The sequence below is a fragment of the Callionymus lyra genome, chromosome 10 (genome assembly GCF_982586985.1).
Source record: "Callionymus lyra chromosome 10, fCalLyr1.hap1.1, whole genome shotgun sequence".
Lineage (NCBI taxonomy): Eukaryota > Metazoa > Chordata > Actinopteri > Syngnathiformes > Callionymidae > Callionymus > Callionymus lyra.
The window spans coordinates 19,934,863-19,962,784 of record NC_141827.1 but is presented as its reverse complement, the minus strand read 5'-3'; the positions used below and the strand labels follow the sequence as shown (position 1 = coordinate 19,962,784).

At 39.2% G+C, this 27,922-nt stretch overlaps 3 protein-coding genes across 3 annotated transcripts in view; 2 read left to right on the top strand and 1 right to left on the bottom strand.

Moving 5' to 3' along the window:
* Positions 1-27,922, bottom strand: part of arfgap1 (ARF GTPase activating protein 1) — a 97,458-nt gene that overhangs the window by 51,673 nt on the left and 17,863 nt on the right. The window lies entirely within an intron of this gene.
* otop1 (otopetrin 1) lies at positions 25-7,444 on the top strand. Its single transcript, XM_087800866.1, has 6 exons — positions 25-406; positions 2,516-2,652; positions 2,888-2,946; positions 3,886-4,016; positions 5,584-6,494; positions 7,268-7,444. The coding sequence occupies exons 1-6, from the start codon at positions 31-33 to the stop codon at positions 7,436-7,438; spliced, it is 1,785 nt and encodes a 594-aa protein (XP_087656992.1). The 5' UTR covers positions 25-30; the 3' UTR covers positions 7,439-7,444.
* On the top strand, positions 10,783-13,698 carry drd5a (dopamine receptor D5a). The gene has a single exon (XM_087801380.1). The coding sequence runs from the start codon at positions 10,783-10,785 to the stop codon at positions 12,121-12,123; it is 1,341 nt and encodes a 446-aa protein (XP_087657506.1). The 3' UTR covers positions 12,124-13,698.

Below are 27,922 nucleotides of genomic sequence, written 5' to 3'. Positions count from 1 at the left end.
CTCTCGGGACTCTTTCTTCTCATCATCATCATGGTGGAACACAACGGCCTGGACATCATGTGCCTGAACAAGTACTGCCACAGTTCCTCCTCCTCGTCCTCCAGCTCCGAGCCGGAGAAGAAGATCTTCTCCAAGTTAAAGCTCAGCCTGGCCGAGGACTACCCGCGCAAGAACGCGGAGATCCTGAGCGGCCAGTACGGCACCAACGTGCTGCTGATCGGCGCGGCGCTGATGTTCGCCATCGCCCACCACGGACCCTCCGTGCGCGAGGACCACCTGCTGTCCTTCATCACCTGCCTCATGATCGTGCAGCTCGTGTGGATGCTGTGGTACATCCTGGTGCGGGACCGGCAGAGCAGCTCCAGGACGGAGAAGGACGTTCATGCCACCACTTGTTGGATCCGAGGTGAGTCACCGGGAGCTTCCAAGGTCACGTTTTTTTGCGATGGAAACAAAAAAAAAACAATCCAAGAAGTGTTTTTTTTTCTTTTTCTGACTCAAAAATATGATGATGAAAGTTCTCCATCGTATTTTAGAGACCTAAGCTAATGTTTAAAAACATGAATTTACAATCAAATATAACACCAAAAAGTATATAAGAAAAAAAAAAAAAGCACTAAGATGGCACATACCCCGGCCAAAGGTTTAATTTCACAATCAACCTACTAATGATCAGTAACTCTAGTTTAAGTCGAATGGTTGTTATTATTTTTATAAACTCAATATTTTCATCGTATAAAGTAAGTAAGTAAGTAATTTTTATTTGTATAGCACTAAGCTAATGTTTAAAAAAAAGTATTTACAATCAAATATAACAACAAAAAAGTATATAAGAAAAAAAAAAGCACTAAGATGGCACATACCCCGGCCAAAGGTTTAATTTCATAAGCAACCTACTAACTTGGGTGAATGATCAGTAACTCTAGCTTAAGTCAAATGTTTTTTATTATTTTATAAACTCAATATTTTCATCGTATAAAGTAAGTAAGTAAGTCATTTTTATTTGTATAGCGCTTTTCCACACCAGGGTCACAAAGCGCTTAAACAATCAGAACTATATTCAATAAAGTATATACTTTAAAGGGTAAAATAAAACTAATAACACAACAAGCAACTCTGTTTTTAAGACGTACCATTAAACGAACATCAACAAAAACATCAATCATTAGTCCCATTATCCTTACTGAATTATTCCAAAAAAACCTTGAAAAAAAGTTATTTTGATAACAAATAGACTGTTAACCAAACAGTAATATGAACATAGTTTAATGAGTTGTATTATATTGACTCATATATTTAATTAAATGTAGAGCACAGATCATTCTTTCAGACCTCCCTCCGTCCAAGATTCAACGTAGCCTCTAGCTCAATGGTAGCTCCAGTTGTTGTTCAGCACGTAGTGAAAAGTCTTCAAATGATTTGATGGTAATCTGGACGCCAGAAAACTCAATCATCTGTTTCTTGTCCTGTTATCAACATTTGTAAAACAAAAAATCCATTAAAACTGCTTCTGGGTTTTGCTGCTAACAGACGGAGAAGAAAGATAAACACAGACAATCACCTGAGCTCCTTGGGGGAGGTGATAAAGAAAAAAAAAAAAAAAAAAAGCACCAAACAAATATTGGTCAGTTTCTGCCAACTGAGGTCAATGGAGTTGAAGTTGATGTTGCCTTAATAAAGTTTCTGACAGCTTATTATTTTGTTCTATTTTATTATCCATTGCTAGTTCATTTCAAGATATACATTTGTCTAGAAATATTATTTTTTCTTTTCTTTTTTTACATTACAGTTGCATGTTTCTCTTCTCTAAAATATATATACTTTTGCATTCCTCACAACAGTTATTTGGGAAGATATAACACAGTTCGGACAATACTCATGTTCCTAAAAACAATGGAACAAACCCTGATTTAAAAGATTATTTGAATGTCTGTAGACACACTTTTAAATAAAGCTCAATTTATGATCAATAACAGTTGTCTAGTGTGTGTGATACAGTAATGGATTTATGATACAGAAGTAAAGTCCAAATGAGTCCCCATTGAATTAAAGAAGCTGAGTCGACACTCTCCTATCAAGAGTTCCCTGCCAAAGAAAAACTTATTTCACTGTGAATTTGAACAAGATATTTAAAACGTATTGTCCATACTTGAGTAAAATAGTTTAAACTAATAATAATAATGAAATCATTTTGTGCCTTTCCATCATATTACTGTGCAATTCCCAGACACATGTAATGAAAGATAGTTATGAATTCATGTTGAGAATAAAAAATGAAATGAGGAAATATATAAGCCTTTTACCCTTTTTATAGTATGTAATAATATAGTACATAATAGTACCTTTTGATTCCCATAGTCACGTCGTTTACATTTTTAATGCCAGAATATTTAAAGGCTTTTCTTTATCCCTCTGTCTTGTAGTTTGACAGCCTCAGTATATATCGCTGCTCTCTGGGAAATAAAAGGTGATGTTTCAACATTGAACAGTAACTCAGGTCTGGTGTCCCCCGCAGGCGGTCTGACTCTCCTCGCACTTCTCTCATTGATCATGGACGCTTTCCGGATCGGATATTATGTCGGATACCAGTCTTGTGTGTCCGCCGTGCTCGGGGTGTACCCGGTCATCCATGCAACCCACACCATCGCGCAGGTAGGTTTCAAAAGACTGATAATCTTTCCTCAGTGTTAGATTTTCTGTGCACCGCTTAACCGGGTAGATCTTTGCATAATGTGCTCTTTGTTGTCCAGGTGAGTCAGATCTGCTGCGTCTTTATAATCCTGGCATTGTGTTGTTTCGCTGCTTATTAGTTCGCAGAAGTCACTTTGTCTAGTGTTCATTTCTGGTGATTTTGTTTTTTTTACTGATCATGAAATGTTGCTTTCAGGTGCACTTTCTGTGGTTTCACATCAAGGATGTCATCAAGAGTTATCAAACCTTCGAGAGGTGAGTGAACCAAACATTTATGAAGTCAGTACCTGACACTGGTTTGAACAAAGTTGGTCACAACTTTATTAAATACAAATGTCTTTTTGCTTGTAATTAGAAAATATGATTTATTCCCAGCTCTCGATGGTGGCAAAGACATTTTTCGTAAAACTATACATTTTTATATTTGTCAGGCTGATTAGAAGTTTTAAATGAAATTTATTGTAGTTATGTTTCTTTTAATTGAATGTTTTTCTGTAAAGTTAAGCTTTTTTTTTCCATTTCTTAAAATGTTTTGTTTTATCATATCTTTTTAATTTTACTGTGGGTTTATTATGTGAGAAGTTCTGTCTCCAATTAACTATAGAAAGACAAAAAATATATATATCACAAAGAAAACTACAAATAACTCTTGTATCAAGGTAAAAAATTATAATTTGAACAATTCAATTTATTTAATAAGTAAACTATTCAAAATAATGTTTACTGTGTTTTATTCCTGAATTTTAAATTTGTCTTGAGAAAAACGAAAATTCAATTTCAAATTTTCTCAATTTTAAAATTCCACTACGCTATAATCATGAACTTTGTTTTCCACAATAAATCTTTAATTCATCATTTAACTATTTTGAAAGAGGATCAGCAAAGATTGTTGTTAAATATTATCTATTATCTCTACTTACTATAGTGCATTATGGACAATAATATTTCTTAAAAAACAACAACTGGCTTTGTTTATTATTCAACATTCTTTTTTTTTCCTCATTAAGAATGAAAAATGGTGTATAATTAATAAAAAGAAAAATGTATGCATACTTATTTGCAACTAAATTTACCTTAAAACCTGCATTGATTAATGGGATTCACTTATAATGCAAACTTTAAAAAAAAGAAGGAATAGAATTAGTCATTTAAAACAACGTTTCAACCCTTTTTTTTTTCTCCGTGTCTCTCCAGATTCGGTGTCATCCACGCCGTCTTCACCAACCTCCTGCTGTGGGGCAACGGCGTCATGTCAGAGGCCGAGCACTTCCTCAACAACCACAAGCGACGCCTCTTCGCTCTGGGCTACGAAAACCTCACCATCGGTAAGGGCAGGAAGGGCGACGGTCAGCAAAGTACCGAGAGGGACGGACAATAGTCCGCTTGAGAGCCGGCTTCAATGAAGGGAGGGAAGAGGCTTCGAGGGGCAGGGGAGGTTTGCCAGACCAGTGGGTCTCGTCTGTGTCGAACATCTCTCTATTAGGTTTCAGGAATCACGGCATCGTAAAGGCCTAAACCTCTGCCGCTCTTCTTGGCAACCCCCCACTTGACCTCAGACGGATTTGTCTCCGGCTGCTTTCTCCCAAGGGTGCTGCAATTACAGTAACTGATACATCTAAGCCCAGGGTTGAGGGGTTCGAGTGCTCCTCCTCATATCCGGCGGACTGAGAGGCTGGCTGCACCCTGACTGTTGTTCCCTTTTTTAATTAAAGGGTGCAGGACCGTAGTAGTGGCCTCTGCGGTGGGGAGGGGGGCGAGGGGTGGGAGGAGCCTAGGGGGACACACGGTAGGGTTTTGTTGAGCTGAGCTCTCGAGGGCAACGGTGTTATTAGAGTTGTTGTGGTCCGACTTACAAGGAGGAAACGTCTGACTCAGCAAAACAGAGCCGGTCTAAGTTACTGGTGAATCAGATACAAATGTGGCCCAGATTAATGTTAAATTAAAACACTCCTGGACCAAACAATTTTTTACTTTTCCTGTCCAGGCTTTTCCTTGGTTTTCTGGAACTCCTGTTGTGTTATCGGGTTTTTATCTTGCCCTTTAAAGTATATACTTTATTGAATATTGTTTTGATTGTTTAAGCGCTTTGTGACCCTGGTCTGGAAAAGCGCTATACAAAAAAAAAATGAGTTACTTACTTACTTACAAGTGATCCTGAAATTCAATTATAGTGGACTCTTATAATGAAGAAGAGAGACACGAACAATAAAAAGATAACTACAAAAGTACTCTTGGCAGAGGTTTGTTCTCTCTGAGTACTTTTGTGCGATACAAGAGTCAGTACTGTTACATTACTCACTTGTACAACACTCAAGAGCAGATTGTTGCGTAACAAAGAGAGCACAAAAAATATCCTTTAAAAGTCTTGTGAATCTAGATGGTAATTATCAAGAATGGAATGATCTATTCCTAGTCCTCGTATCTTTGAGTTATTTCGCTAACAGACCCACTAATGAACACAGAAGGCTGCATAAGATCCTTGCCGGGGGTGAGAGTGACATTTAAATGATCAATGTTCAACTCAACGATCATTTGTAATCTCAATATTACCAAAAGTAAACGGGCAAACCAAAGGGCCAGCGAACCAAATCAGCCCAATTTAACTCCCATAAAAACTAGATCACTGACAACGACTCTAAATATCATGCTTAGCTGTTTATAAATGTTATGAGAAAACAGAAAAACTAACTATTTTGCAGAAGATAAGGAAGAATATCTGTTGCTAAAACAACATTTTTTGGTGACTAAAAAAAGTGCTAAAGTTACTCTTCAATAAATAAAAGGAAGACTGATGCAATGCAATTCTGTTGAGAGTGTTGAGTAGATACACATTTAGTTCTTCTGTAAGTAAAAGAAAGTTCTAATGGATCCTCCTGTGTTTTTGTCTGGCAGTTCACTCGGAGCCGCACTGCAACTGCACCACCAGCACCTGCTCCATGTTCTCCAGCAGCCTCTACTACCTGTACCCCTTCAACATCGAGTACCACATCTTCGTCTCCGCCATGCTCTTCGTCATGTGGAAGAACATCGGGCGGATCATGGACCTCTCGTCGAACCAGAAGAGGCCCGCCACCAAGACCCAGGGTTTGACCTTGGGCCCCATCCTGGGACTAATCGCTCTGGCCAGCACGATCGGGATCCTGGCGGTGTACGTCACCAACGTGGAGGGGTCCCTGCAGACCCGTCAGTCCGCCATCTCCATGTTCTACATTTACGGCATCGTCATGCTGGTAGTCATGTGCTCCAGCGGCGCCGTCGGTCTCCTCATGTACCGGACGGACCAGGTGCCTTTAGACACCACTAAGAACCCGTCCAGGCAGCTGGACACCGAGCTGCTGTTCGGGTCGTCTATCGGATCCTGGTTGATGTCCTGGTGCAGCGTTGTGGCGGTGCTGAGCGCCAACACCTCCCCCCCTTACCTCTGGACTAACTTCATGTATTCCCTGCTGGTGGTCCTGGAGAAGTACGTCCAAAATCTTTTCATCGTAGAGTCCCTGTACCGCCAGCAGGAGGACGGACAGAGGGAAGACCCCGAGTCAGCGGCCGCACCGGAAATCTTCTCCGTGACGTCGTCTCTGGCTCCGCCTTACAACGGCATCATCAACCGAGCGTTCGATACGCCGGAGCAGACGTGCGGCGTCACCATGGAGAACGAGCAGGAGGAGAACAGGCAGGTCTACAAATGTCCCAGGAAGCCGTCGGAGGTGCCTCTAACCACGGCCAAAGAAGGACCAGAGGCCCCAAATGTCAAGAGGAAAATTCTTAAAAACATATCCGTTTTCCTTATAATGTGCAACATTTCGGTGAGTAACTGTCTTGTTAATATTCAGTTTAGAAAAGCCCTCAGTGAGCGCAGAACCCCCCTAAGCAGCTCGATTATTATGACCATTTTTTTTCCCTTAGTTCATTTCATCATTTCATTTTTCGCATTTGAAATACTATTGATATCATTAGTAGTCATATTCAATTAATTCAGTTACCGTCTGTTGTCAGAACATTGGCAAGAATCTGGCGATACAATACGTATCACGATACAGATGGAGAGAATATGATATATTGGTATATTTTATGGAAAAAAATTATATTTGTAGTGTCCAAGTACCCAAGTCTGGTGTTGCAGAATTAAGAGACAACATGACTCTTGACAAAGTTGTAACTGCCTTCATTAAAAAAAAAAAAAACCAAACGACTGCTGCCATCTAGCCGGCGGAGGTTCAATTGCAACACAAAAATGAAAAAACACTGTAAATATTTGCATATTAATTGTAAATTAAATAATTAAACACACACCTTTAGACACACTTTATTGAAATGTAAACTATAAAACAAGTATGATAGAATCAAATATTATTTAAAAAACTGATACAGTGCTGTAAAAATACTATTAAGAATGAAATAATACGATATATCACTTTTTATTCCTCACAGCCCTAATAATCAATATAATTGCAAAGGTAATAGATTTCTTGATCAATGTTGCAACTGAGATTCATTCAATTCTGTTTTTATTGAGTTATTTTGCTGACAGACAGAGAGATAACATTGTTATTGATAACATTTCTTCTCCACCTTTCAGCTCTGGATCCTTCCGGCCTTTGGCTGCCGGCCACAGTACGACAACGGGCTGGAGCAGGAGACGTTCGGCTTCGGCATATGGACCTCAGTTCTCAACTTCGCCGTGCCCCTCAATCTTTTTTATCGCATGCACTCTGTGGCTTCCCTGTTCGAAGTCTTCCGCCGGGTCTGACGCGACGACAGATGACTGAAGAGCAGAAGAACATTCATCGCCGGCGGCTCCTCGGAGCGCGAGCGTCAACCTCTCAGAGGAGATCTGGCTCTTAGATGAGGACTCGCAGCGTGTAAGAGAAGAACCAGACAGATATATATTTTACATTCCTAAGTTGTAATTTACTCACAAGTGTGCGTTCATGTGACGCGGCCGTCTGAGTCGCACATTAAAGTTGTGTATCACAAAGAGCCACAAGTGCAATCGTCGGTTGCGACAGTATATGCTTAAAGTATACAAAAAGGTTCTCATTTATGTACGATAGAAGTTCTGGGACTCTAGCGAAACTGTAATTACACTTGTGTGTCATCCATGTTGGATTTCAGTTCTCAGCACCGACATCAGGAGCTTCAATCATTAGTGGGCTCAGGCTAGCTTCTGCTGGGCAGCATGTATCGAACTGAATCAACGAAATAATCTCTTTGTTGAGTTATTTTATGAAGAAATGACTTTTTCCAATGTGAGAATTTGCAGCATTGTGACTGTAATCCATGACACGTTCTCAACCTGGTGCTACCACTCGTTCTCACTCCGTGCCAAGAGGTATTAAAATGTCTATTTTGAGTTTGTATATCCTCTTTGTAAATACAATAATGCAGATCAAAATCATCATTCAGACACATGATTTTGTGAAATCCAGGTGCTCTTGAAATTCTATGTACATTAGTATTGTAATAAAAAACTTGTTTCATAAAGAACCACGTTTCATTCTTTGTGTGTTTCACAAGAAAACATGTTTCATTTCCTCGTAAAATGAATTTAAAATGCTCACGACTGTAAATTAAAGCATTATTAATTACATACTAAATGTTTTAAATTCATTGTACATACTGTATGAATCTACACTTTTTAGTCATTTCACCAAGAACATTAACAATTTCCTCTTGTCTGGTAAGTACCGCCCGTAACCAGTGATCGTTTGATGAAGCTTCATAACACAGTGTCATGTTGTTTAGAGGTCAGTAGGTGGCGCCATAAGTTCAAAACAGTTGTAATGTTTTGTTGTAACAGTTAAACAGTTAAAAAAAAAGAGGAAAATAGTGCAGAGACCGCCATCTAGTGGACTCTGAAAATAATGACACTGCTTCATGAAGCTTCATCAGACCATCGCTACCCGTAACACATGATGAGTAATTCTTGAAATACTTTCATGTAAATTAAATGGAATTCTAGTCCAAAGTCATTATGTTATGAAAAATAAAAAAACAACCCATCATTTCTAGTACAAAATGGAAGACAGATTCATGAAAGGTATAATTTTAACTGAATGTCTTGAATTGTCTTCAATTGTGTATGTTGCTGGATGGAAGCAAGATGAATTCATTTTTTAAATGAAAAAAATTCCATAAAAAAATAAAAATAAATGCACATCATATGTGTATTACACGATATGGTTGTCACATTCTGGAAGATTTTTCAAAAGATATAAAAAAATTAAACATCTCAGGCTTCATCAAAAGATCCAGCAGATACTCAAAGGTGGTTCACAATGTTTCTTTTATCAGGTTGTGGGCAAAAAACTATAATGAGACCGATTATGATGAATTTAACAAACTCATGTTGTTGTTTATTCTTGATATTGGTTTTCAATGAGTAATGGTTGGTGCTAAACTGAGACCAGTAAAGAACCACTGGTCAAGGTCAGCAGTTTTAACAGGTGTTATAGTATATTAGTGAACCACTAAGTGGCGCTGTTTGTCAGGATTATGCTTCAGACGCGTCAGCCTCATTCAGAACATCTGGAGTTGGCATGAATGAAACGCAAGGTTGGATGGGATGAAGCTTGAAACTGATTTTGAAATGACAGAACTGTGTCTAATTCGATTTCCACATAGATCCTATGAATCAAACTGGAACAAACTGAACGCATAATATATATATTTTTAATGTGCGGATCTTGATAAATGAGCGTACAAAATCACGTGTTAATACCGGATGGCTTTTCTGAGATTAGGTTTCTCTAGAGAATCTGGCATGAGTTGATGGCAGATTATGTTGACCTCGTGTCACAACAATTTGACAGACACGCAGACCTGACTAAAAATACCCATGACGTCACAACGAGCTGCAGCAGCATCATGTTTCTGGTCACTGAAGGAATGTGACTCACCTGTTTGTGCCTCATTGAAGGACGTTGACCTGTTTTATTACAATTCATTTGTTCATGAAGTTCATGAGCTGTCTGTACCTGCTGGAAATGTCGAACTCAGATTATTTAGCTGAAGTAAATTTCAGCACCACGGAGAGCTCCGGGTTTTTCCAGCGCGTGTGAGCCACAATAAATAATCCCGTGAGTGTAATGGTGGTGGTTCAGTGTTCATGATGTCTATTGTGTTCAGGTCAAGGATGAGGGACATTGTCTAACAGCAGATGACCCCCCCCCCCCATCCCCCCACGTGACACCCATCACATCAGCCCTGTGCCATGCAGCCATGCGAGCGAGTTGGAACCTGCTTGAGACCTTGGCTCAGCTGCTGTCTGTGATGATTCTTAAAAAAATAAAAACATTGTATGGAAAAAATTGTGATTTTGTGATTTTTATCTGAGAAATTATGCATTTATTCCATTTTTATTGGAGTGTCGCCCCAAGAAGCTTTCACCTGGAACAAAAAAAACATAGTATGGAATCAATAGAGGACATTTATTTAATTTTAATTAAACTCATTTGAAAATAAGAATTGAACATAAAGATGCTATTTTTATAGTTAGAAGTATTTGGAATTACTGTTGATTATTTATTTTGAATCCTCTTTGAGAAATGTTTGACCATGCCTTCCAGCTGAACACAAATGCAAGCGTACAAGTACACATCACACTTCATCATGGCATCATTATTTAACACTTCCGGCTGCTTCATCGCATTTCATCACTGGTTTCATCTGTGAGGCAACAACGTTGTAAACTACAAACAACGTCAGTGGAAGTTTTACTTTAAAAATTGATGTTTTCGGGATCATATTTTTCTTTGAAAATACTTTTTTCATCAGTGATATCAGTGTGTGCGCTTTCACAGAGGAGGGATGTGTGCGCGCGCGAAGGTTAAAGGAAGTGTGTGTCTGGGTGTGGGTGTGTTTGCAGGATCTCCCTTTCACACACACATCCCGGACTGAGTCACAGCAGCCGCGTCAGTGGACCGGGGCTGGCGGGGCTGCAACATGTGCTGCCCCAGTGCGCCGCTCAGTGCGCTCTGCTCGGGTTCCGACCCGCTTTCTCTCTCTTGGAGTTTGTTTTTCGCTTCGGGTCTGCCGGGAGGTGACGGGCAGAGGACCTTCTCTTCGCGCTGAGATGGACTGAGAGGGGGCCACATGGAGAACCCAGCCAAATATCTCTCCTCGGTGCCGGTGGACTCGGCACCGAGCGGGGAGAACATGTGGAACAGCACCAGGGTGACAAAGCGTCATGATGTGGTGGCTCGGACGGTGACGGGGTGTCTGCTGTCTCTCTTGATCCTGTGGACTCTTCTGGGGAACATCCTGGTCTGCTCCGCGGTCCTGCGGTTCCGACACCTGCGGACCAAGGTGACCAACATCTTCATCGTCTCTCTGGCTCTGTCGGATCTTTTCGTGGCCGTGCTGGTGATGCCCTGGAAGGCGGTGGCGGAGGTGTCCGGGTACTGGCCCTTCGGAACCTTCTGCAACGTCTGGGTGGCCTTTGACATCATGTGCTCCACCGCCTCCATCCTCAACCTCTGCAGCATCAGCGTGGACCGCTACTGGGCCATCTCCAGCCCCTTCCGCTACGAGCGCAAAATGACCCAGCGGGTGGCCTTCGTGATGATCAGCATCACGTGGACCCTGTCGGTTCTCATCTCCTTCATCCCGGTCCAACTCAACTGGCACAAGGCGGAGGAGGCGCCGGGGACGCGCAACTCCAGCGCGCTCCAGGAGAACTGCGACTCCAGCCTGAGCCGAGAGTACGCCATCTCGTCCTCCCTCATCAGTTTCTACATCCCGGTGGCGATCATGATCGTGACCTACACCCGGATCTACCGGATCGCGCAGATCCAGATCCGGAGGATCGCGTCCCTGGAGAGAGCGGCGGAACACGCGCAAAGTTGCCGGAGCAAAAGGATCGAGTGCCAGCACCACAATACTTTGAAGACCTCCATTAAAAGGGAGACCAAAGTGTTCAAAACTCTGTCTGTGATCATGGGCGTGTTCGTGTGCTGTTGGTTGCCCTTCTTCGTGCTCAACTGCATGGTCCCCTTCTGCGCCAAACCCACGTCCAGCGACGGGCTCCCGTGCGTCAGCGAGACCACGTTCGACGTGTTCGTGTGGTTCGGTTGGGCCAACTCCTCCCTCAACCCCATCATCTACGCGTTCAACGCCGAGTTCAGGAAAGCCTTCGCCAGCCTACTGGGGTGTCGGAACTTCTGCTCGCACACGCACGTGGAGACGGTCAACATCAGCAACGAGCTGGTCTCCTACAACCAGGACACGCTGATCCACAAGGAGATCGCCAACGCCTACGTCAATATGATCCCGAACGTGGTCGAGTGTATCGATCACGAGGAGACGTTCGATCGGATATCGCAGTTTTCCGTCAACCACGAGAACGCCACGGACTCGGTCTGTGACCCCGAAGACTGCGAGGCGGACATCAGCCTGGACAGACTCTCGACCTTCACCCCTAACGGAATACACTGATGGAGTCTCTTTTTTTATGGCCTTCAAGAGCTTAAAACCCTTCACGCACAAAGCACGACAACATACCACTATTATTTGGGTCATTCTAGGAAACTGGATCTTGCAGAAAGAAGTGAAAAAATAGGTGTTTTAATTACAATGTTTTAAAATACATCATGTATTGTAAATACATTCATCCACTTTCTTTTGCCATTTTTGCCAAAGATGTAGACAACCCCATTTCCGGATAATCTTGCAAAGAATTGTGATATTGATTAAAAATCCTTAAATTATTTTTAACACATTTTCAATTATTACATCTCATAACATCATGAGTCATGTCTCTACTGCACTTTTACTCACCACCCTATAACAATTGACTTTTCTAGTGATTTCAAAACATTTTTGGAGCCAAGGTCTCAAGCAGACAAGCACCCACATCATTTGGTTTGATTTATTTGACTTTGTTGTTGGTATTTCCGGTCTCTTAAGCTTAATTTTACCGACATGAGACGCACAATAATAAAGCAGAAATTGAAACTGAATGCTAGCTAGCATACCTGGTCGACAACAATGCTAGCTGGAGTCATTCCGAGGTAAAAATGTATTAAGGTTTGTATCTTTACTACTTTAAAGATAATAATCAAGAACATGATGTTTATCTCCAATCAAATATCCAACATGGGATTTTTATGCATTTTCTGGACAAGGAAATTTGCAAAGAAAAGTATATATTAGCAGCTTGACTGTTAGAGGGTGCTAAAACACTTGTTTATCGTGACATTTGGATCTCATGGAAAATATCATACATAATTTATTTCCGGGGTGGTAAAATATTTGTTGAATGTTTTATACGTAAATCATGATGTAAATATTTTATTAAAAATGTCCAATGTATTTTTTTTTTTTTTTAAGAAATAGCACCAGTTTCATTGAATGACCAAATACTTTTATAACATGACAAAAGGAAACTTACTTTTTATTCATAGATATTTGGTGACACCTCCACTACAGGGAAGAAGATACATTTCTTTCCCAGAACATATATTCTTTTCAGACAGTGAGTTTGACCCACTCCATGGCCAGTTTGAAATGTGGGCACACCTCATCTGACTTGCGTACCCATGGACACTTCAGCACATGTTGATTGTGTGCCAGGTGTAAAGTTGTCGTCCTGTTCTGAACAAGTGATGTGTTGATGTTTATTTATACGACAAGTGAATCTGTGTTTGTTTGTTACAAGTTTAATGTTGTTTACTTGAAGGTTTCCCAAACTTCCACCAAAGAGGAAGTTCAAAGAGGAAAAAGATGGTAACACGTCGTCACGAGGCTTCTCTCAGAAACATTTACAAATGGTTTGTGAAATTTGGACGCTATTTATGAATAGAATACAGTAGATTTTTCTTTTGGTATTTCTGAGGGCCAAGAATGGGCCAAAGCAGCTTGAATTGGCTCAAAATATTTATTTTATCGAAAAAAAATCAAAGGAAAAGCCACAACAACGCAAATAGTTTAATGTTTGCTGATCTATGATTTTTTTTTACCAGAGTATAAATTGTATAATTGTCGAGACCTAATCTTAAAATTATACAGGAATTTGCTCAAGGATGGAAATGTTTCTTATTATATAAGCTGGTCCCGGAGGAGGATTAATTATGAGCGGCCGAAATAGGCTCTGATTAACAACCATTTTCCCGCAGGTGTGCCAATTATAAAGTGGTCAATGAAAATCAATTGCCTTCGCTCCACAAATAAGGATGTGTTTGAGGTTTTTGCTCTTTAATTAACGTGTCTGGAGTGCCTGGAATGTAACCAGAAAACCACTCAGTGCACATATTGACTGAAAATAAAGCAATTATGTTGCACAATTTAGCTTCATCTCACATTTGAATAGAAAGGTTCTAAATTGAGTTGTCAAGTTATGTCATCTAAAATAAGCAACTAACTTATAAATGAACACAAAAATACATGAGCATGTTTGTGATAATATCAAACCAACTTTTACTTTTGTGTTAAATAATCTTTAGGTTATTCAAAAACAATGTGGTGATTTAAATTGATTCTATTATCGACTGCAAAATGAACAAACACCTTTATTACACACCTTTCATCTTGAGTTAGCTTTGACGAATGGTTTAATAAGCCTAAAGAGAAGCTGAGATAATCACAGGTTTTAACTTTGTGTCACAGGAACAAAGATGACTCGTCATATTAATAGATCCTGAGCTTTCAGTTTGGAGTGAAGTTACCAGCTTCAGACATCCGGTCCAGAATATCTCCAGTTAGGCAACAATTCCATCATTATCACTCAAGAGCAGCCTTGTCACGAGGTGTTACCAGACGATCTTATGCTGCTTCAAAAACCTCATTAGTCCTGCGTGAAAACTGAAACAAGCCTTACCAGACAACAAGCTGAGTCCATGAAAATGCAGTCATTACAGCGCCTTATTTACGAAACCCAACTGAAGGGAATGTGTGAGCTTGAAATATCATGATGCCAAAATCCACGCTCCCTCTTCCTGCCGTGCACTCACAGTTGTTTACATGGGATGACATATGGTGGAAATATTCCAGGAGTGGAGGGGAGTAAGGGGAGTGGGGGGGGGGGCACTGCCATGTTTTTTTTTTATTTTTGTTTATTTGGGGATTGTGCAAAACAAACAAGATCTGCAAGTGAAATAAGGACATCCTTCAGCAGTGTTTTCAACTGTATTTTTAAATGTATGTATGTATGTATTCCATCTGAAGCAGTATTTTTTAAAATAAAAGACATTCAAATCAAACTTGAATAGATCAGCAGCCAAAGATAAAGGCAACTGTAATATTTTCAGCCAAATTTACTTATGTATATATATACTAGATCACCGTATGTAAGAGACCCTGTTGCTGAATTTCTAATGATAATTATGTTTTCATAAAGTGAAAAAGGTCGTTGTAAGAAAAGATTTTCTATAATCAATGATCCCATCGTGGGCGTGGGTTGATTTGAAAACTTTATCGGCATAAATAGTCTTGACTGAAAAAGCTAATGAAAGCAGAGGTGAAATGTTACTTTTGCTGATAAATAGGAACCTATTTGGATAAAACTTGGATTCAAATCTATGAGTCAGACGAGACAAGGTCAGGGCGAATTTATCATCTGACGGGATTGTCGCTAAAGAGAGCCACCACACGTCTGGATGTCATAAATCAATGCTCCCACTGTCTTTGTACTGTACAGATGACCTGACATGAATGTATTCTACTGTCCTTTACAACCATGTGTCATCGCTTAATAAACTGCCATCATGCTGAGTGGACTGGACTTTGCTTCTCTGAAGGTGAAGATAGTTTCTACGAAGCTGACTCCTTTTCGTGTTTCATATAAATCCAAACTTCTTGGAGTCATTTTTGAAGAAGAACATGGACTCTTCAATATCTGGAATCTGGAAATATCTGATACCTTTATATTTTATTTTTGAAAATCCATTAGAAAAACACTACTCTTGAGAGGGGTTGGAAAAAAGAAGTGTCCTACCCCCCTGGTTCCGGCAGACCACACTGTGAATCGTGGTGAGTCTGGCTATATTCAGCTGGGACCTCTTGCCAGAGATCTGATGTTCCATGTCCCTAGAGCTGGTGATGTTGCCTTTTCTGGCTGTTCCCAGCAGGGCCACCAGACGCTCCCTGTCAAGCCCCCATCCCTTGGCCTTACCTAAGGGAAACTGGGTTCCATTTTTCTTCAAAAAGGTCCTGCCCAAAGACCTCCTAAGGGAATGAATCCCCAGACAACAAATCTCTTGAGATCACTGGGACACACGAAGACCCTCCAGCAGGAGGGATGATGATTCCTACGTAATCGCTTAGGGAAAGTGGTATTAGGTTCTTCGACTGTAAAGTGATCTTGAAGTTTTCCAGTCTGTTGGATTGTTTAAGCTTTTTCATAAGCAATTATTTTTCTCTCATTGTAATGAGGATGTGTAGGAGAGAAGTGTTTGTCTTTTTGATTGCAATGTCTGGCAATTAGAAATCTACTTGGTGATTATCCATTCTACGGAGATTGTTCAATTCTAAAGGCTGCATAGAATCACTAGTGAACAGTGAAGAACGAGGTTCTGTGTTTCTTTGTTGTTTTTGGATTTAAGGATTTTGTTAGTTTTTTGTGTGATAAAAAAAGTGCATCACAAGAACTGACTAAAGAGATAAGAAGAAGAGACTTTTGAACAACTGAAGAGGCTAGAGGTGAAATAAGGTGAAAGGGAAGGATTTGTTTGAAATGTAATGTATTTAATGTTTTTATTTTCTTCTGAATGGGGTCAAAAGTAAAGTAAAAGAGGGAGACATAGTTATAGTTAAACAGATGCTTGTTTTAATCAATCTCAGACTCTTGCACCCCAGGTGCAAAAAGGAACGCTTCCACAGGTCATTCATCCCAACCACAGTCAGACTCTACAATAAACCGTCTTAAACTCCAGTACTTGAATTCCTCCTCTTCCGGTACAGCTATCCTGAGAATAGATCATTCCTGTGCAATATTTCTTTAGCATAATACACTTTTTTACTGGAGGCTTCGTACCACTTTGATTATGGAGTTGTTGGTCGGTGTTGGTCGGTTTTCTTTGGTGTTTTGTCTTTTGTCCCTGTTAAATGTTTTTGTTCTGCTGCACGTGTGGAATTTCCCCGCTGTGGAATCAATAAAGTCTAATGTAATCTAATCACTTAAGAAGGAGGAAGAGTTCTAGATCAAATCCAAGGGCAAAGATCAGAAGATTATTGGCTTAACGGGTTAGTTCACCCAAAATTTAAATTTAATTCCTTTTCTACTCACCCTCATGTCGACTAAAGGTTTGGATTATTTTCAGAGTAATCTGTTGTTTTTTTTAAAGACAAAAAATGTATGTTCATTTTAATGTAGCGACTGGAGCTCAGGTTCATCTTCTTCCCAAAACATACAAATACCTCCGTGTTGCTCGTTTGTAAAGTCCATCTTGTATTGAAGCCTCGACCTGAGAAATCTTTCTAAAATGACTTTATCAAGTCTTTATTATACGCTTGTTGGTTGCAAAAGATTAAAGGCTAATGTGCTACACAAACCCAGAGCACTTCCACTCTACTGTAAGTCAGTTAGTAAGTACATTTTTTTTGTATAGCGCTTTTCCAGACCAGGGTCACAAAGCGCTTAAACATCAAAACAATATTCAATAAAGTATATACTTTAAAGGGCAAGATAAAACTGATAACACAACAGGAGTTCCAGAAAATCAAGGAAAAGCCTGAAAAAATAAAAACGTCTTAAGATGTTTCTTGAAGGAGTCAGTAGATCATCAAACACAGAGAGAGAGGAAGATCGTTCCAAAGCTTAGGAGCAACAGCCTAGAAGGATTTATCTCCTCTAGTCCTGAACCGTGTGCGAGGAACCATCAGTAGATTCTGATCCACAGACCTCAGCTGGGGTGTAAGTCTGGATCAGATCACTGATGTAAGGAGGAGCCTGACCATGAATAGATCTGAAAGTAAGAACCAGAATTTTAAAGTTGATCCTGAAAGAAACTGGAAGCCAGTGAAGAGTTTTAAGGATCGGAGAAATGTGAGTTCTTCTGGAAGCGCTCGCCATATTACCCAGAGAACTTCTGTGTGAGTAGCATGTTAGCCTTTAATCTTAAAGCTGAGAGTGAGTAGAAAATGAGTTTGAATTTAAGGTGAACTATCACTTTAAGTTTCAGTGGAAGTTTTCCAGTCTGGAAGCAGGACAAAGGTTAAGTTAATCATTAAAAAATGAAACTTTCCCCTGAAACCAATCCAACAATCCAGCGTACCTGGGTCAATTAAGAGATATTATACCTCCATCCCGGGTCTGTCCAGTGGACTCTGCCCAATTAGCGCACCAGCAGAAGGCATGCTGACATAATGCCCAAGCCACCTCAACTGGCTTCCCTTGAAATTTAAGTTTAAGAAACTTTAAAACTTTAAAAGAGGTTTAATTTATGAACTAATCAAGTCAAACACTTCGTCCTGATTTAATCATCAACGTTAACACAGATTTAAGTAATTTCCTCACAAGATTATCACATCGCCACCAGACAATTTAGAAGAAACGAAATCAAGATGTGAGTCATTCCAGGTAGCCCGGGGGAGAGGACGCTGCCGCGCCTCACCTCAACACTTTACCTTGTTGCTGATGAGAGATAGCAGGGTGGGAGTGGCTGAACCGAGAAGCCACTTGTGTCAGCCAGATGTGAAATGAGGGTCTTACCTCTGCGTCAAAGCGTGAGCTTGTGATTAAACTCTAAATTACTGCCTGGACTGTGGCGGCTTTCATCACATTTAACTGTAGCTCAGAAGATTAATCTTTTTTTTCGGTGACTGAGCTCAGATATTTCTCATTTCCTTTCATTTTGGAAGAAGATATTAACTTTCCCTGCAGGGAATGATCTGTCTCTTTTTGTCCTTTGATGTCAAACATTAGTGTTCATCAGAACCTCTAGAAGATGAGAGGTCAATTGGTGTTCCGTGTCCTGGCGGCGTAAAGAGAAGTGAAAGGTGGTTTGACCTGCTGTGACAAGGCAACCGGAGTGGAAGAGGAGCCAGGCTCAGGGGCGTTACACCATCCGTCATCATGCATTTGTCAAAACCCCACTTTTCCTGAGAGCATGCACCGACACACGGAACAACACACACATTTGTCTTCACACCCTGTTCATTTGATGTGTGCACCTGATGACGTACGAGGTTGAGATCATATAAATATTCCAATCTTTTAGTGAGTTGAAATTTGAACTAAAAAATATTAATATAATGATATAATTATGTTTTTATGTTTTTATATATTATTACATGAATTATCATATATAAATATCTTCATCCTTGAAAATATGAGGTCTTAACTGTCTTTTAACTGCTTTAAGATGCTCTTATATTTTCCTACTTTTGTGATTGTGGGTTCGGGACAGACTTTGAGGACTTTTTTAAAATCAAAATTTGCTTGGATTTTGTTGTGATAAAAAACGTGTTTAAAAACACAAAGCCTTATCTAAAATTGTAGTAAAGTTTTCAGTAAACTTTATTTGAGGAAGTGTTCAATCACACTTGTATTGACCGATTTAATACTCAATAGTTATCTTTTCATGATAAAGAACTTTTGTCCTTTTGCGTAAATATAGCCATTCACAGAAGGCAACACGCAATATTAACCAATCAGAAGCAACAAAAGGCGGGTCTAGGAAATAAGCTTTCAAATTAAGAGCATTTAATCAGCTGCGTCCTTCCTTGTAATCCTTTATTATCACGGTCGTACTCTATACTGTTTAGAATTTGCTAATTTTGCTAATCCTTTTTAAATTATTTATTAGTTCATTCATTTTTTCTATATCTATTGATTGTTTAAAACAAGTATAGATTTAGATTTTCAGCCAATTGAAAGATCTCAGGTCATTAGATATGGCAGGTTAAATATAGAATTTTAAATAAATTTATAATTAAAACATAATATTTCAGCTATGACTCTTATGTCAATGTCAAAGATAACAGGTTTGTGATGCAATAAATGAATATTGATTCGCAATCAATGATAGACTAATATCCTACAAAATATCACAACAATTCAATATAGAATTTTGGAGAAATTATTAATTAAATTATATTTTGTTAAACTATCTTAGTCCTATGATATTGCCAAAGATGACATATTTATGATATAACAGGCATGGAGGTGAGGACATCAGTCTAATAAAATCATAGAAAATTGTCTTTTAAAAATTTCACCCAAGACCATGTGTGTGTGTGTGTGAAGAATGCTGTTGAAATATAAATTAACCAGTTGCCAATTGAATAAGTTTCCCTTTTGTTTTTTTTCTACTTGAAAAACACTAAAGGAGTCAGTGCCTCACAAACCATGAAAATCACTGCACGTCACTGCTTTCAAGATATGTGTCTTAAGAAGTGTATGAGTAATGATGCAACTGGAGATGATCGTAAAGTCAACTAGAACTATTTCCTGGATGATCAAAAGTCAAGTTTCCGCATGTCTGAAGCTACCTATCTGCCAACTCAAGACTGAAGCTTCTTTTCAAAAGTAGCCATTAGTCCAGTCAGTGCTGCTCTGAAGGTGGTAACAGCGGGAGGGCAGAAAACCTCCCATTGATTCTGCTTTTAATCACGTGTGTTTGTCAGCAATGCAGGTTTTTGAATGCAAACCCCCCTCTGTGCAGAGTTTGTATGTCCAGTGCTTGCATGGGTTTCCTCCAGAGACTCGGGTTTCCTTCTACAGTCCAAGGTCACACAGAGACTGATTGATGATTCCTGATGGTCTGTAGGTGAGATCTGCTTCTGGCTGTGACCTGTCCATGTGTTTCCCCACCTCATAGGAGGTCATGACCCCACTGGTGGAATAAACAGTAGAATATGATGAGATTTGTAACAGCTCAAGTAGGGGTGAGAAATTATACAAACTCAAAGGCCAAATACTGTACAGGCACCGTTTCCATCAGGACAGAAGACGGGAGGAAAAAAGTGACAATAAATAAAATAATAACTCAACTTAACTTATAATAACTTTCAACCCTTGTGAGGCCAGAGAACAAATGTCTATGAGGTATCGTCGTTCACCTTGTCCCAGAGATAACACAAGGGATAAAGCTGTGCGGACAAAAGATGGACACTAAATAAGAAAGGAATAGAAAATGAAGCCATCAAACACACACATTGAGAAATACTCGGGTTCAAGTTTTTTATGGTTATTCTATACAAATGGAGTGTCCAAATGGAAGAGTTGTAGACTATTGATCTGTGAGGTTGAATCCGGCATGTCGTTGTTTCACTAGGTTTTCATGTTGTTGAGACGCTTCCGTTTGTTGATGTTCTCTTCGATGTTAGTACTTCATAGAAAGCAGGATTTAAAACAGTAGTATGTAGCTTTCTCTTTTTTTTCAAATATTTTATTTCGATTGTGTTACCCTGCAGAGCGTATATATAATAGTGGGTCCAAGCGGTAATTGCATTCATTTTCATACTGAAATGAGGTTTTTGAAGCCCCCTAAAACAAATTCAATTCTTTTCATTTTCTGAGAAAATGTATGGTGTCTGGGCTGGATACACTTTGGTTTTCACGACAATATAATACATTATTCCAACTAATGATGTAGCCAGAATCAAATGTGTTCAATTATTTGTCTTGTGTTTCAAGTTAACTGTGATTTACACATGACCAGGTCTATGGTTTCACTCTGACCTCGCGAGGGCCGGATAATAAATGGGAATGCTTGTGTGTGGCCCCTGGGCTGCACTTAACCTCAGTCTGATCTAGAAGAGTATATTGGGTCAACGATTGCTTGAGGTCCTGTAATGTAAAGTTTTTTATAAATCCACTCGTTTATTATTATCCACTCGTCCGACCATCACATTCAAGGTTTGAAGTTCAAACATTGAGTCGATATTGTTAACCTTTAAAAGACAAGTTCAATGATGTCTTAGCTTGACGCTCGAAATACCCAACTGTAACGCCATCCCATGCTCAATGCACAGGAGTCTTTCTTTTGTGTGTGTGTGTGTGTGTGGTGACCGTGGTGACCGACTGTTTCTGCACAGCATGCACTTCCTTCACCAGCTCCAATTAAACGGATGATCAATCCCATCTTTGCCGGATATTTCGGGTCATATTCATAATTATGAACTGAAGAGACACTTGTTATTAATGAGTGAGGATAGTTCAGGGAATCCATTTCTGTTTTTCCTGTACTTCATTACATGTGTAATTAACCTCGTAATGAAACCCTCGATTACTCTCAGACGAGACTCACACTCTTTTATTATTGCGACACACAAACAACATGGTTCCGATTGATTTTCTTTGTCTCATGGCGACAAGATTTCATGTCCAGAAAAACGAAGTCTGTTCAGTGGGCGTGAGTTAAGCACATTTATTAATTTAATTTTTCAATGAAAACAGACACATACTGATGAGTACAATAGAGTCCAACATCTATTTAAGACACTTAAATCACAACATTATTTGCACTTAAATCAATTAAGATGTTTGAAGAGGCCTTTTCCTCTATATAATGCTACATAGTTACAGCAATATCAGTGAATTCTATCATCCTTGTACCTCACTGGTTGACTTCCTAATCTACATCTTTAAAAATCTTGATCCAACAGTGTCTCTCCTCTATATGTGTCCAACCATCCTCTGTCTCTAGACCTCTCCACGGGATATGTCCCTCTGATATACTCCCGTATGATCCTTGTATCAAAGTCAAGCAGCTCTTTCAAGCCCTATCAGTCAAATCAGATCAAATAGTTCTCACGATGAATAATTTACTTTGTCACCATACATTCTAAATTGGTTTATTCGAACATGACAGTGACAAACCTGAGTGCAATAACTGCCTCAGAATACAATAATTTATAGTCTTAGAAGCTATTTCTCTGAAATCAACCTGGATAAATCAACATCTCCCGCTGGCGTTCATCGCCTCCTTCCCACTCCCACACTGCTGCAGTGTCCTCAGGTTATTTATGAACTCAGGGGGCAAATTATCTGGCGGATGCACTAATGATATCAAAGATGAAAAGTAAATTGACATTAGAATTACAAAGAAACTCCACATGATGATTAGCAGCTTGTCAGCGGAGTTTTCAAGGAGACATCAGTTTAAAAAAAAAGTTGTTGGTGAGGTTTGTGAATGTTTAAGTGCACAAATATAAAGGTTACATAGCAAGAAAAGCTCTTAGTACAGCAAAGTAAAAGGTGTTAATTAGCTTTCACGACGACTCAGCAAGTCGGATCATTGTGCTAACCTGTCTTCTTAACAGTATCTTTCTGTTCTGTCTATAATATAAGCTCACAAAAATGTGAAACTGTGATGGCTATTCACACGTTGAAGTCTTCCTCTTAAAGATGCAGCAAGTCCCTCATCATGACATTGTTTTTGAAGCTTTTACTTTGTAAAGTTCTCGGCGAACAAGAGGTTACAAGAGTGGAGTCTATTATTGCAACGTAATGGCTCCCAGGATTGATGTCTTCTCCAAAGGGGTCCCAATTATTTTTGACAAAAGTTAGGAAAACAGCTGCTTCTCCCTCGGCATCTTCAGCTACAGAAGAAACTCTCCTTCAACATGTTTGTGCCAAGGTGAGAAAAAAACCCAACACAAACAAATCAATAATTGTGCTGGCTGCTATTATAAAGATTAGATTTTAATTTCTGCTAAATTCAATTAAAAATCTTTAATTCTTCACAATTTCTCATAGAAAATATACACTTATTCACAACAATCGTTTTATTGAACATTAAAGCTTAAGGTGCAAAAATAGATTAAACATGTGTTAATGTATATGTCTTCAGAAACAGCTTGTACTTTATTTTTTCTAATGCAAAATGGAAAAAACAGTAGCTTTGCAAAGCCTTGGGGCTTTAATTCAGTCGGCCAAGACATTTACCAGTTATCAGTAATAAAAAAATAAATACATTTAGTCCTCAAAATTGAAATGTATCAGTGGCTTTTACTGCAGCAAAAACTAGATCAGTCTCCCACAGAGAACATGATGTTCAAGTGTCTTTATCATCTCAATCATGAATGTCAACGATACAAACTCCTCTTATGTCAATTTCCAAGAGTGCCAGTGAAAACTAATCCGGGGATTTTTATGATCTAGTTCGACGGCTCTGCTCTCAAACATTGAGTGATCGTCTGCTTTAGCAATCTTTAGGTGTGAGTGGACAGCAGAACAGGTGATCAAGTGAGGCAGGTGAGAAAAGTGTTACGCCTGCAAGCAATTCAGGAAACTGAGCACGAACATGGCCAAACATGGCTGAGTGAATCAGATGAAAAACTGGATTAGATCAAACCATCTAGTAGGTCTGTCGGTCTGAAGGTGATGCGGTGATAATAGCGTGTGATGACCTTCAACTGTGTCGAATATGATCGTGGGCAGAAGCAAACAAAACACTCCACACATAAATCTGAACACTCTGAATGAATAAATCGGCTCCACCGTCACCGACATACTGTGATGATTTATATGAGTCAACAGCGGAAATAAATAATCCCTCTCTGACCTCTCTGGCTCTGTTGAAGCAAACATCACATGACTCTGATTTCAGCTTCATTCACTGGCTTCCGATTCATTGTTGAGTTCATTTTGATTCACTCTCCAGTTCTCTCCAGTTTTTTGTTACCCTGTGTGAGCCAACTCTGACTCTCAGGTGGGAACCTGCCAGGGATGGAATGTGGCTGCATGCTGGAACGAAGGAGCGCCAAAGTTTTTTAGGTCAATTAAAGCTTCATGAAAGGGTGTCATCATTTTCAGAGTCCACTAGATGGCGGTCTCTGCACTATTTTCCTTTGTTTGGAACAACTGTTCTAATGAAACACTACGTTATTTTTAAACTGATGGCGCCACCTACTGACCTATACACCACATGACACTGTTTCATGAAGCTTCATCAGCCAACACTACTTGTAACCTCTCGTTCGCTGAGATTTCAGACGGGGAAGAACTTTATAAAGCAATAACTTCAAAACATTGTCAAGATGAGAGACTTACTGCATCTTGTAGAGACATTTCAAACACATAAGTGAGTCCGGAGAGTTTGGTTTTCGAAAATTGTTGCCCTTTTACCCATGTGTTGTCTTAGGGTCAAGGTAAACGGCCAGAAATACATGCAGTGGTAGAGCTTGTACACCTTGACCCAGAGACAACACAATAGATACCACAAACACATTTGTTTTCCGGCCTTCGGGTCACCTTGCCCCTGAGATAACACAAGAGTTAAAAACAAAAAACCTTCAATCTGGACCCTTAAATTGAACTGTCATTGTTGTCACCAAAATTCATGATCAATTATTTTGTAATCCTCCTGGAAAATGTAAGCTTATAGAAAGGGTCTGAACATTGGCCAACACACAGTTTATAATTAAAATCGTTTTATTTATTTTGTTTCTGCTACTTTGGAGCAAAGCAGTGTGTGAGTCATAGAACAATCCAGACGGTACTCTTTTCATTATGTGTTTCACAATCGTTAACCAACCTTGAGTCATTAAAAAGTAGACCCAGGAGCAGAATAAATATTTATACTGTGAGGTAAAAAATGTACACAAGTGACAATTTATTAAACTACACAACAATGGAAAGTGCAGAAAAAGATGGCAACCTGCGCCTTTCTTTTTTGGGTCCTTCCACAGTTTAATGTCACAAGGATAGAAACGATTTGCAATCAGCGCCTGCTGCAGTTCCTATTTAACCTTCCTGGTTCCAATCCGTGGTGTCAGATCATCCCAATTCCTATGCTGGTAAAGTTGACTTCCCAATTTTTTTTTAGATTTCTACATTGTTATTATCATCCTAGTGCTTTTGATCAATTTGCTTATTAGTGAGTTTGTTTTTATCTTCTGCATGCTTTAGTTTCCTCATCTTTTGTTTCTGAAGTTATTTTTGGTTGAGCTTACTATTTTTTTATCTATACATTTTTTACTACTCAATTTTTCATATTTTTGATTCTGGTCCGCTTTCGGATTATTTCCTCTGTTTTCTTTCGTATCTTTCTTCCCTGTGCATCCATATGTCAAAACATTGTTGAAACCTACCCTCGGTTCAGTCTTTCTGCTTCAAGTCACTACACAAACCTGTCAGTGCCGGGTTTCCTGAAATTCCTTGACACAGATATCAGAACTTTATGTTCAATTTAATGTTTTGTTTTTCTGTCCTGGTTCCTGATTAATCCATTTTGCGTGGTTGTGTATTTTATTTCCCTTTAGGGTTTATTTTTTTCAAAACTGATCAAGACTGTCTCCTTTGTGTTTTCTCAAAGAGGATTCATTATTTTTGACTTAATGAGTTGCAACATTTGCTGGTTAGGGTAGTCAAGGGAAGAACTGGCTGTTATTCTTCCATTTAACTTGTCAACAGTTAATTTGGAAACAAAAGCAAAAACATATTCAAAAGAGGGAGTAAAATGAAAGATCGGACAGGGGCATATGACTGTGAATAAAAATAATGATTTTATTAGTAATATTTATTGCTGCACAAGTTCTTCTTTTTAATAAGGTTGAGAGTCAATGGATTATTTTCATTCTTTTCTAAAATGCATCCCAGATTGAAAACTGCACGTTTGAAGATATATATTGTAGTAATTATATATGCCTCATAAAAAGGTTTATTTTCCGAACATCTAAGTTCTGGTCAATTTAACTTTAAAATTGCCTCTAGGTAAAATTTACCTGAAGTTGGAGCACCACCCTTTGTTTTATAGTACAAGGGAAACTATTAAATTTACATGGATAATAATTAATTAATTGGCCTTATTAATTAACTATGAAACACTAGTTTTAATCAATCTCATTTAACAGAAGTTACTACTTAAATTGATTATACAAAAATATGAAAAATTGTAAAGGCAACTGACGTACTTTTTATAGAATTTATTGAAAGAAACAAAGTGAAGAGGAAGAACAGTTAAGAACAATGGAATGGAATGATGATGCTTTGATATCATGGAAGGAACAATATTAATTACTCAGAAAGTAACAGACTTGAAGGCTTCGATAATTGTCAACTTCTGGGAAAGCTTTACAATTTATCTTAAGCTAATCTTGCTACTTCTGATCAATTTGAAAAATCCCAACACATCAATCAATGCAAGAGTGAAAATGTTACAGTTTCTTACATCATCGAGAGGAGAGAGGAAGGCGTGATGATGACGAGGAGGTTGTGGTGAAGAGGATGAGATGGATGAGGAGGAGTAGGAGGAGCCCTGAAGGCCCTGGATCCAGCGATGTCTGGCGTGACTTTGCAGGGACCACGGTGAAGAAGGCTTGGCGGCGGAAAGCGTTGACGGTCTTTTTGGGTCTGATCCTGGTTCTGTGTTGCAGGCTGTCCTTGACTTGACTGCTGGGTTGCGTGCAGCTTGCTTGCGTCTGGAAACACAGTATTGATATGTATTCTTCAAACAGCATATAAACATCAAAATACTTTTATATTTGGATATATATTTCATGTGACTTCCTTCTTTGGCATCTCTTCACCAGAAAATATTTGATTGAACAAGAAAAAGACATTTAATATTCTGAAAAGTCATCTGGTCATTCATCTCTTCTGGCCATGCTGGTCTTCTGACCATGTGTGAAATGGCGAGATGAGAGAGACGGGGGTGGAAAGTCGGCATTCCGAAGACGTCTTAAACCAGAACTTTGGTCTTTCAGTTAACAACAAAAACAATATACTACAATATTAGGAACAAAACATTTGAACAAAAAGATGACCATATTTTTGACCCCTCTTCTTTTTCATATTGTCCTTGAATTCACAATAAGAGAAAATGAAATCTTCATAACAAAGACATTTCTAACGTATCCAAGCATAAGATGTAGAGTAGCTAGCATGTGATCAAACGGAGGAATATTAAACCCATGGAGGGTGATCGAGGTTCTGATTTAATTATGCGCTGTTGGAGAATAAAATGATAAATCCTGCAACACGTTATCACGAGGAGAATATATAAGACTCCAAGATTACGTGATGTATGTGCTACCCTTGGTTAAGAGGCACTTGAACTACCATTGAAAGTGCTAAATCGTCTGGTCTCACTGGTCTGAAGGTAACATCTTTTTTTGTAAACTCTTCATCCCTTTAAAAGGTGAATCATTGTAATGTTCATTCCCCAAAAAAAGGCCTCTCCACTCTGGCGCTACTTCATTATCTAATCCATTCATTGTGTTCTTTAACAAATTTCATACAGAAAACCTAGTAAAAATTACAGAAACACATTAATGAGTACGCTCCATCGCCATTGTTTCCATAGCAACTTGATTCTGGAAAGCATTGCTGACAGCATTAATGCTTGGACTT